The sequence below is a fragment of the Scomber japonicus genome, chromosome 3, assembly GCF_027409825.1.
Source record: "Scomber japonicus isolate fScoJap1 chromosome 3, fScoJap1.pri, whole genome shotgun sequence".
In the NCBI taxonomy this organism is placed as follows: domain Eukaryota; kingdom Metazoa; phylum Chordata; class Actinopteri; order Scombriformes; family Scombridae; genus Scomber; species Scomber japonicus.
The window spans coordinates 9,408,696-9,420,367 of NC_070580.1; the positions used below are offsets into that span (position 1 = coordinate 9,408,696).

Genomic DNA, 11,672 nt, shown 5'->3' on the forward strand with positions numbered 1-11,672 from the left:
GCATGAAGGCCAGAACCACTAGGCTCAGGTGCAGCTTCTACATCACTGAATGCACTTTCCTCCTCCTCCTCCTGCCTTGCCTTACATACCTCATACAACATGCTGCTCTGTTTTTATAGTTCTGTTTTTTAATCTACTGCTTATTTGTTATTTATTATATAAGTGTTGTTTTATTTATATATATATATTGCCTGAGTCTGTGATTTATTTATTATAGCTTATTTTTAGACTTACTCATTGTATTGTACGCTGCTGGACCTGAGTACAAATTTGTTTTCATGTGCAAACATGTAAATGACAAATAAACTTGAACCTTGTATATGATCATTCCCAGCTCTGACTGCCAACTTCCGAGGTCAAGTGAACGCAGCACTACACACGAGTCCTCGCGAGCCTGATGAAACCTCGTGCTATTGGTCAGTCAGCCCGTAGTATTGCAACATGTCAGAGGAGTAAAGCATGTCATGAGGTGTCTGCCTGCGCTCTGTTTGTGAATTAAAGTTCGTTTTCAGATGCAGGTCAGTGAAGTCTGTTGTAATGTGAACGTACATGTTTATATGTCATTGTCGCTCACGTGTTGGCAGCATATGAACCGCGTGACGGGTGCACCGCTGTGATATTAGCAAGCTAAGTTAGCTCAGTAAAAGCCGACAGACCCTGACGTTACACAAACAAACAAACACACGTGTGTGTTTTTCGTTGTTGTTTTCACAGATGTGGAGCAGAATATTGCGTCCTGGTGTGATTGATAGGACACGTTGCTGTTGGAGGAGTCTCTTCACCATGCAGCTGAAGACCAGTGAGTTCCAGTCTCTGTTCACTGATGGACTGAACGGACTAGCAGGTGAGGTGCAGCCAGATGTGGTCAACCTGTAATTCAGCTCTTATCTTGTTGCACACAGACATGTCAGTAGTGGTAGTTCATGTGTGTGTGTGTGTGTGTGTTTCAGGGATGAGAGAGGTTGCTAAGAACAATTCTAGATAAAGAGGAGGCACTGAAGGTCATACATGTGCCACATGATCTGAATACTAACAACTTGCCTTTAATATTTCTAATATATAACATACATTGGCAATATTTACTCTTCACTGAAAATGAATAGAGCTAATATTTCCCTATTACATATATGTTGTCCAATGAGATTAGTGGAGAAATGTTGTCTATCAGAGATTACACTGACATGGTTTTTTTGACCACTTATGGCCAGTTGAGACAAGTTGTGAAGAAAACTTGTAAGCAAATAGTTTCTCATCTGCATATTCTGCAGTTATAGAGAAATATTAACATTAATTTGAAGTCTGGTGTTTGGCCACTTGGTGAATATGTCAAATTCAAATGTCACTTCATTCTCTTAGCTCTTTAGGGAACTTTCTAGGTATTTAGCAGCTAAATACTCCATTACATTCACCAGTTAGTCACTATCTGTGTCAACCGTGTACAGTTGGTTTTTATGGGGGGGTTTTTTACTGCTAACTGCTGCTTGCTTTGGATGCTATGAGAGTGAACCAAAACCATAAAAATGCAGTCAGACAGCTAAACGATGAGCTGAATCTCTATAAAGGTCTGTATAAAGCAGAGGGGAGCTGCAGAGTCACTTCAAGTGCATCCTCAACTGTCCTTTGTAGGTTGTTATCATGGATATATTGATTATTCTCAACAATAAAATGAGTCATTCTCTGGCTTTAATCCATCTGGAGAACATGTTTGTACCTTTAGACACACTGTTTGTAAAAAATGACCTCACTCCTTTGTCTTTGTCTTTGCCAGAGGTGTTTGAGAAGCACCAGCATGAGCTGAGAATAGCTGGAGGCGCCGTACGGGACCTGCTGTCTGGAATACGACCTGAAGATGTAGACTTTGCCACCACAGCTACTCCAGAGGAGATGAAGCGCATGTTCCAAACTGCTGGTATCAGGATGATCAACAATAAAGGAGAGAAGCACGGGACCATTACAGCTAGAGTAAGAGACTGACCTGACTGAGAGGTCAGGATTTCGCCATACCCTGCTGTCACTTTTCTAACAGGCGTTTTTAACAGAAGACAGGAAAATTAAAGGTGGAAGTAATAATGTTAATGATGACAGCATTATATTTAGAGTTACCAGTTACAGGGCAGGTTGGATATCGTGTATGCTGTCTCACAGGAATGTCCAAACTATTCCTTAAAGGGCCATGTGCTTAAAGATGTTTGTTCCAACCAATCAACAACACACAATTCGACCAATCAGCTGTCTGAAGACTGAGATCAGTTGATGAAATGAGCCCAGCCTGGTGTGCTCCTGCTTGGTTGGAATGAAAACCTGCACCCACATTATAGCCCTTTATGGAATAGTTTGGTCACCTCTGACTTAATAGAAGTACATTGTGCTTTCCTGTAATGACCAGTCAACATTTCTATTGCATGAGATTAAATACAGCTAAGCTCACTATCCAAACATGGCTGTGCTAATTAAAGCTGTCTCTGTGGAGGGAAAAAAGTTCAGACTGCTTTTTAAAGATATGCTTATTGTTATTTTGATGCAAGAGCAACTTAACACCTGCCGAAACTTTGTTCTATATTTGCTGATCTCCACTTTGCTGACATCATCATTGGGTGTCATATACTACAGGTGCAACTAAGGGCACTTCTGGCTACACTCAATGACATGATTGACCAACACAGTTGAAACTTTTAGCCAAAGAGGGCAGTGAAACTGATCTTTTTAGCCTGGTGTGTTATATGTGTGATATGTTACAGCAGCCATAAAAATACACACACACACACACACACACACACACACACACACACACACACACACTCACACTCACACACTCACTCACACACACCAAATTGGGATTGTACAGGCAGATGGCAGCACTGATACACAGATGGTTGCACTGTCCAAACAGTTGTATCATGGGAGGCTGTAACACAACATGAGTCATTATCTGCTTTCACATGTAATCAATCTGATTGATCACATAAGTGGATTTTGAGTTTTGGTTTAAAGACTTGATGGATTAGTCATCCTGATAGATCGAAGGAGAGCATTCCACACATAAAGAGCTAAGTAACAGTAAGCGCTGTGTCTTTTTGCTTGGAAAGTATGTAAATTAAGTTTGATTAAATAGTGTAAGGCAGTTAGGTTTAATGCTTTTTGAAATACTGCACTCCGTGACTGAGAGAGAGAGAAGGGGAGAGTGGGCAGTGTGGCATTTACTGAACAAGGGAACAAAGGTCATACAACAAAAGTGAGGTATTCTGTCACAGCATGAAGCCAGTCTGTGTTTTTATTTATCGATCATCTTTCATAGCTGAACAACGAGAACTTTGAGGTGACCACATTGCGGGTGGACCTTCAGACGGACGGACGTCATGCCGAGGTGGAGTTCACCACTGACTGGCAGAAAGATGCGGAGAGGAGAGACCTCACCATCAACTCCTTGTTTTTAGGTGAATTAAAATGAACCTTGAATGTTTTTGCATGTGTTGGAGGACGTGGTCACTCATTATTGTGGGGAATTAAATTCAAAAGTCTAAAACGTTTTGTTTACTTTCCCCCCTTGCAGGTCTTGATGGCACGTTATACGACTATTTCAAAGGATATGAAGACCTGCAGAACCACAAAGTTCGGTTTGTTGGCAATGCAGAACAAAGAATCCAAGAGGACTACCTGAGAATACTGCGCTATTTCAGGTGGGCTAGTGTATTTCACTTTCATCTCACTCAATTCAAACTATAAACTGAAATGTGACTTTTTCTCTCACTTGTAACTAGGAGTTAAACTTCTCTATGGTAAATAAAGGAAAAACCTGAAAGTGTTCTAACCTTCACAGTCTCATTTCACCCCCAGGTTCTACGGCAGGTTGGCTCTGAGTCCCAATGACCACGAGCCTGAGACACTGGCTGCCATCAGGGAGAACGGACGTGGCCTGGCAGCCATATCAGGAGAAAGGATTTGGGTGGAACTAAAGAAAATGGTAGTTGGCAACCATGCGGCTCATTTGCTAGAGCTGATGTATACCCTGGAACTGGCCCAGTACATCGGTGAGAAGGCGGCAGAAATGGGGGGATGAAAGGATTTTAGATGCAATGTCTGAGGTAGCAAATGTATTCAAAAATAAGAGGCACTGTTTAGGGTACAAACCTCAATAAGAAAAGCAATATAACTGCAAATTCAGCTTCATTTTGTATCATTCTGTCATCTGAAGTGGAAAAACATCAGTGATAACATGCAGCAAAAGTCCCCATGCTGGATTTGGACATTGTGATTTTATGGTCAGTGTCTTAAAACCAAGATCTGTGTCTAAACTGCCACCAAGTACAGAGTAACTTTTTAAAGGAATAGTAAGTGTGCTTATTTGCTTTCCTGCAGACTGTTGGATTGGAATAGGGGGATGAATTAGTTTAGCATAAAGACTGGGAGTTTTTTTTGTAAAGATCACTTTCTGATACACTAATGAGACTGTCATCCCTGCCTGAAACAAGTGTTTGCAAATATCAATATATACCCCTGTTTCCCAGGTTGGTGAAAATGTGGCTGCTCAATAGAAGATCTTTTCCTTGTTCCTTGAGAACACGCATCTGCTATTAAGACATTGTTTGCAAAGTGCAGGTGTCATTAAGAGAAATCAATAGTCAAAGCTTAACAATTTTAAAGAGTCAGTTTGCAGCTGTTTTTTAAATGGGGAACAAATCAATTTCCATTTCTGAGATGATGGAGTGGACTCGAAGCCTCTTTAGCTGTGATTAGCACTACATAGATGATACACTGACTTAATTACTCCTCATCTCAAGTTGTTTAGTAACCGTATACCATTTCTACCAGGCCATCAATACTCCAGGCTTAATATTATCAATGTTGGATATGTTCTTATATAATTATGTATGTTATGAACAGGTATTTGTTATTTAGCCTACAATTAGTCAATACTCTTCCTCCTGCATGTCCCAGGTTTACCACCAGATGGCAATGTTGAGGAGATGAAGCGAGTGTGGCAGAAAGCCAAAGACCACTCTCCCAAGCCTATGACTGTCCTGGCTGGCCTCTTCACCAGCTCAGAGGAGGTGGAGAAGATGGACCTCCGACTGAAGGTGTCCAGGGAGGAGAAGAACCTGGCTCTGTTCCTGGTCAAATACAGACGGGATCTCTGCAAGAGTAGCGACGAGCCAGAAAGCCTCAAACCCTTCACTGACTTTATTATCGATGTAAGTGCCTACCTCCTTGAATCAGTGTGAAGAGACTGCATCAGGTGTAAGATCACACACACTTAAACAAAGAAAAGCAGGAGGGATTTATAGTGGCACGCTGAGCAGAACAATACTCATACTGATTTAAGCATGAGTACTCTCAGAGTGTGTTTACCATGCTCCAGGTGGGAGGGATTAATCATCAGCAGGGTATTGTGTTATATGCCAATCAAAGCTTATTTTGAAGCTGAATAGAAAAACACGTGATGCGATGAGAAATCCACCCATTATTTTATGTAGTTTTGGCTACTTTTTGGAACTAGCACAATATATCCCAGATGTTTCTCTGCTGATAGAGGCTCCAAAAACCTAGGTTAAGTGGAGTCACATGTTGAATGAGAGCAATTAGTTCAATTAAGACAAAATTGATCAGCAACATTTTTTGATAATTGATTGATTGATAATTGTTTTCTTAAAGAACAAAATGCAAACAATGTCATTGCTTCCAGATTCTCAATGGTGAACATATGCTTGTTTTCTCAGGGTCCATGTAGGCCCCCCCCCCCCCGCACCCGTTGTCTGTCCATCCTTAGCACGGATTAAATTAAGTTAAAATCCTCTGTGCAGCAGAGGAGAGAGAGAGACAGTGGTTGAGAGTTGATGACAGTTACGTCTCTACTGAAAATGCAATAAAAGCTTGGAAAGTAAGAAGCCAAGAAAGGTAATTTAACAGTGTAATCTGCACAAAAGGATGGAGAGACTACCAGTGATGGAAAATACAGCCGTGCAGAATGTGATGTGCGCCACACTAAAATAAACGATAGACATTTTTCTCTCGTCACATGAATATCTCTGCTTTTCTTTGAGCAGTAATAATAATTCTATCTAATCTTTGTGAAATTAATCTATCTCAAATCTTAAGCTTCAGTTCTTTCATCATGATTTTAACCTGACTCAACACATTTGAAATATTGACTGTTATGTCTTAATATAAATAGAATTATAAAAAGATTTAATATTCAGATGTGGTAAGTGTATTTAGCTTCAATATAATACTTTTGAACCCCTACCCTATCACTAAATAAAGCAGTGTTAAAGACAGGATGAGAGACTACACTGAACAGAATAACTGAGATCCTTTAAAGGCCCAGAACACTTATTTTCTCACTCTTTCTCACTGTTTCTTATTACAGATGATTCTGGATGAACACTCATCTTGTCATCTGCTAAAGTTCGAACCATTTATTTTACAGGGCAGATTTCTGTTTTCTTTTTCTTCTGCACTTTTCTAACTGTTATAGCTCATTTGGAAAAATGTGGTGTCATATTTTTGTGCACAAATCAGCATTTAGGAATATTTGAATAGAAATCTGAAGACAGTTGCAGGTAAAATCTAATCAAACCACACTCATACAGTCCTGATAAAGCAGATAAACTGATCGCTTTAACTAAATAATATCTGAAGATGTCCTTTTTTTCTAACTGAACCTTTTGATTGTTGCTTATTTAGTCATAAATATTCAAAATTATAGATATGAAAACCATTTTAATTCACACAATCCAATGTGTTTTCAGAGCCGGGAGCTGGATTCTCACAGTAAAGTGTGTGAACTGTTAAAGTATCAAGGTGAGGAGAAGCTGTTGGCAGAACTTAGCAGATGGTCCATCCCTCGCTTCCCTGTCAGCGGTCACGACCTGAGAAAGATGGGCATCACCTCAGGCAAGGAGATAGGCGCCACCTTACAGGAGCTCCGCGACATCTGGAAGAAAAGTCGCTATCAGATGGACAAAGACGAACTCCTCACTTACATAAAGTCTTAAGGAGCAGCCACAGCTGGAAAAGCAGAGGTGGTTTTACGAGCGTCAGAAAATGAGTCTGGACACTCAAATTGGATATCTAATTGCACCGCTTGCAGATATTGATTGAGCAGACTCATTCATATTGTTGAGAAAGGACACTGTAAGAATGGAGACATGCATACCCACTGATTGATGCAATTTCATCTTAAATTACCCCTGGGCCACTTTTGTTCATCTGCATCACCATGTAAATTTACACACAGTGTGCTCTCAGTAGCACAACCCTACTACCATATGAGAAAATGAGTAATGGACAGGGTCAGCTGATTTACAAACATGTGTGATTTCACAGCTCAGCCGATTATGTAACTTGTCTGATAAACGGCTGATATTATGCAGACGCTCTGCCAGTTCAAATCACAACTTTGGCACTTATTAGCTGCTTAGACTGATGTAATGAAGGAAATATGGAGGTTGGAATCGGTGATGAACAGTGAAATAAAATTTCTGGTCAGTTAAAAAAAAGTTATTTTCTTCACTGAGATGATATAAAAATGTAGAAGTTTGCTTTTTGGATTGTTTGGATTTCATTGCAATTATATATTATTTAAATGTGTTTTCTTTAAGGACAACCTCTGTAAAAAATTATAATTTTTATTGAAAAAGACTGAGCTTGTGATCATTTGGTTAAAGCATAAGCACTGCAGAACACAAAGATGTACTGTTGGTGTGAATCCTTTACATGCACTGTGAGAAATAAATATGTCCAGTTGTGGAGTGACGTTGCTCCTCCCTCCCAGCAGAGATGAGGAGATATAAAACCCTCTGCTCTCCTTCAGCAACACCTCAGTTTTCGCCTGGAGACACTCCACACTTGTTGCTTTCTGAAATGTAACCCACTTAACTTCCTCAAAGGTTTATTTTAACTTTTGATTAATTTATTTTTAAGTCAAATTTAGGTCTTTAAATATGCCTCCACTTAAGTCACCTGGAATAATCCTATAACTGGGTACAGTCACTGTGCTTGGTGTGAAGGCATGGCTTGGTTCAGTGTAAATACCAGTAACACCACTTTGGAGAATGCGCTATCGGGAAATGAACCGCGAGACGAGCGCTTGGCTCAGGTGGAAATTGCTCTTCTGTCCATCATCTTCATCACCGCGGGGATCCTGAACTTCGGGCTCTTGTTAGTACTGTGGAAGCGAAGGAAACAACTCTCCAGGATGCGCGTCTTTGTTTTCCACCTGTGCGTGGCCGATCTAGTGGTGACATTTTTCCAAGTTTGTCCTCAGCTCATGTGGGACATCACTGACAGATTCGTTGGTCCAGATATACTGTGTCGCGCGGTGAAGTACCTACAGGTGGTCGGGATGTTTGCCTCCACTTATATGATAGTAGTGATGACAATAGACCGATATCAAGCCATCTGCAACCCCATGGTGACTTTCCAGAGGCGCAGGGCGCGCTGGAACGGTCCGGTGTGCGCCGCCTGGTGCGTCTCCCTCATCGGAGGTCTCCCGCAGGTCTTCATCTTCTCGCGGGTCGAGGTCGCTCCTGGTGTGTACGACTGCTGGGCGAAGTTCATCACGCCGTGGGGCCCGAAAGCCTACGTGACTTGGACGACTTTGGTGATATTCGTCTTGCCTGTTCTCACCGTGATTGTGTGCCAGGTGCGCATCTGCCGGACCGTGCACGTCAACTTTCATATGAAGACGCAGCACGTCGGAGAGGCTGTCCGAAAACCGATGTCTTCCAGGGCCAGCAGCGTGGCAGGGGTGTCCAAGGCCAGGGTGAAGACGGTGAAGATGACCGTGGTTATCGTGCTCGCCTACATCATCTGCTGGACGCCCTTCTTCACCGTGCAGCTCTGGTCTGTCTGGGACGTCGAGGCACCCACTCATAGTAAGATGACACCATATGAAAAAAGACACACTCTAACATACAAATGCATGGCATGTCTAATCTGATTATCATCAGTGCACACTATCAGCTGTGATTCATTAAATTAAAAGAAAAAAAGGAAGTGAAACAATCGAAAAAACTACTTTTAATTAAATTTTCTCTGAATCAAGAGAAAAAACAGCAATTTGAGTCTTGGATAAAAAATTTAAAGTCTTTGGTAATTCATAACATGGAATATATAACAGTCCTGTGAAATAATTTTGATTGGTCCAATTTTGGAATCCAGCTATGACGTGTAAGTGGTTTTAAGTACTTAAAAAAGAAACAGTCATTAATAACCCTACATTTATCATAATGTACAAATGTATTACTTAAACGTAGCAATGATAACATACAGGGAAGAGTGTCATCTCCATTTAAACTCACTACACTTTAATAGATTCATTCAGCCCTATAAAGGTTGTTACTTTTCATTCATACAAATGAAAAACTAGACAAACTCTAAAATAGCAACATGCAGAAGTGGCCGAAATGATGAAATTAGGATAATTTATATCAGTGCACATCTATGTTTGGTTTGCAGTGGAACAAAAAAGAATTGAACATAACTGAACTGTTTATAATGCTATAAAATAGCATGGACAAAATTATTGGTACCCTTAAGAAGAAGAAATAATTGATTTGTGGTACTTAGGTGGATTGCTGTTTTAATTAGTGCCACAGGTGTTTTCAATCTAACAATCACTCATGCAGCCAGTTTGAGATGAGAATATTACCCTACAGTATTACTCTAATGGTTAGGAGACCAAAATCAAAGAAAACTTCAGTACAGATCATGTCCCTTGAATCTGTGCAAGGGAAATTAAATCAGAAGACTATCAGGGCTTTTTGGAGTGAAACATCGAGCTCAGAGTCAGAAAACTGTGTCTTAGTTGCGGCAGGTCTTCCAGCAGAATAAAGAGCCCAAGCATATGTCAAAAAGCACTCGAGTGGATGAGAAGATTGGTCCGTCCTGAAATGAGTCCTGATCTGAATCCCATTGAACGTCTGTGGAAAGAGCTGAAACTGGCAGTTGGAGGATGACACCCATCAAACCTGAAACTGGAGCAATTTGTTCAAGAGGAGTGGGCCAAACTACTTGTGGAGAAGTGAGAAACCTTATTTATAGTTACAGAAAAAGCTTGACTCTAGTTACTGCCACCAAAGGTTTAGCTACAAAGTTATCAAGTTAAGGGTGCCAATATTTTTAGCCATGCCGTTTTCATTAGTTTTATTATATGAAATAATATCTAATGTTGTTAATCAAATATCAATTTCAAGTTTCAACTTCATATAGAGAAAATGTAGGTTTTTAAAAAAAAAAGAAACATTTGGAAGGTACCAATGTTTTCGGCCACATCTGCATATCCATAGCCAGGAATTTGATCTCTCCAGAAAAAGTGATCAAGAAAAAGGACAAAATATACTTTTGAGTATTCCTCTCATTTCCTCCTCATTTGTTTCCAGCTGCAACCTTCACCATCTTGATGCTGCTGGCCAATCTTAACAGCTGTGCGAACCCCTGCATCTACCTGATGTTTAGTGGCAAGCTGCCCAAGAGATTGGTGGCCCTGATGGGCTCAGGCCAGCCTGATCTGAAGGAGTCCATCCAGGAGGAGGCCTCTGTGGTCAGCTCCTTGTATATCAGCCTCAAGAGCCTTTCAGACTGCAGATAAAATCTTTAAGCCTCAGACACCTTTCTCACATCAGGCCAGCCTGTTGAACAGTGGTGTGTAAAATATGGCTCCCTCATGCGCAAAAGAGCTGTAGAAATGTGTGAGGGCAGACATTACAGCAGAACTACAATTCTATTGTAGGGAGACAACTGGGAGACATTGTGAAGATGAAATGCTTGAATATTTAAGTATAAGTTCATTATGGAGCACCAGATACACCACAAGTCTTTTAAAAGGACATTACTTTGATGCATTAAATATGATTAAGCTTGCTATAAAGGCACAATTACATAACATTGAGCAGGGCCAGCCCTATAACAGCTATTGCTAAGAAGGGCCTAACTCAGTCTTGCAGACCTACACAACACACCCACTTCACTAAATGATGCACCCATTTTACTACCTAACACCCCTGACCTCTAACCTTAACTATCTCACTGCTCATGCATAACCTAACCAAGGGGATCTGTCATGTAGATACGGCAAATCCCTGCTAGAATTGTCCATGACTGAGTGAGTGAGTGAGTGAGTAGCTCAATGCTGAAGTAACACCATTGGTTGACTGAACACCATCACTTCCTGTATCCATTTCAAATTAAAAAGCCTTCTAGCCTTTCATACACAGTCTAGCCATATACTAAGTTATGAATCTAGTCTTGTTTTGGTGGGACTCTATGGATGGCAATGTTGTCAGTCCACCATACTGGTCCAGACTGATAGATATCTAGATATCCAACTATTGGATTAACTGCCATGACACTGTGTACAGACATTGATGTTCCCCTGAGGATGAATCCTACATGTTTCATCTAATGCCACCAGCAAGTTGTCACTTATTCAGTGAAATATCTCAACATCTACACCATGGATTGGCAACAAAAATATTTTATGTTCCCCAGATGATGTATTGCAATGACTATGGTGATCATTGGTAGTTGGTGACATTTCCTCTAGTGCCACCTTGAGGTTGACATTTGTGGTTTTGGGTGAAATGTCTTAACTGTAGGATGAATTGTCAGTAAATTCGGTACACACATTCATGTCTCAGGATGAACTGTCAGTTATTTTCTGACCTTTCTGCTCG

General features: G+C 40.7%; 2 protein-coding genes across 2 annotated transcripts; both read left to right on the top strand.

Moving 5' to 3' along the window:
• Positions 1-466: 466 nt before the first annotated feature.
• trnt1 (tRNA nucleotidyl transferase, CCA-adding, 1) lies at positions 467-7,587 on the top strand. Its single transcript, XM_053316016.1, has 8 exons — positions 467-518; positions 715-844; positions 1,769-1,962; positions 3,296-3,434; positions 3,551-3,677; positions 3,835-4,028; positions 4,936-5,189; positions 6,747-7,587. The coding sequence occupies exons 1-8, from the start codon at positions 513-515 to the stop codon at positions 6,990-6,992; spliced, it is 1,290 nt and encodes a 429-aa protein (XP_053171991.1). The 5' UTR covers positions 467-512; the 3' UTR covers positions 6,993-7,587.
• A 352-nt stretch (positions 7,588-7,939) lies between these two features.
• avpr2b.1 (arginine vasopressin receptor 2b, tandem duplicate, 1) lies at positions 7,940-10,872 on the top strand. The gene is made up of 2 exons (XM_053315262.1): positions 7,940-8,873; positions 10,380-10,872. Exons 1-2 carry the CDS (start codon positions 8,009-8,011, stop codon positions 10,586-10,588), a joined length of 1,074 nt encoding a protein of 357 aa, XP_053171237.1. The 5' UTR covers positions 7,940-8,008; the 3' UTR covers positions 10,589-10,872.
• The last annotated feature ends 800 nt before the right edge of the window (positions 10,873-11,672 follow it).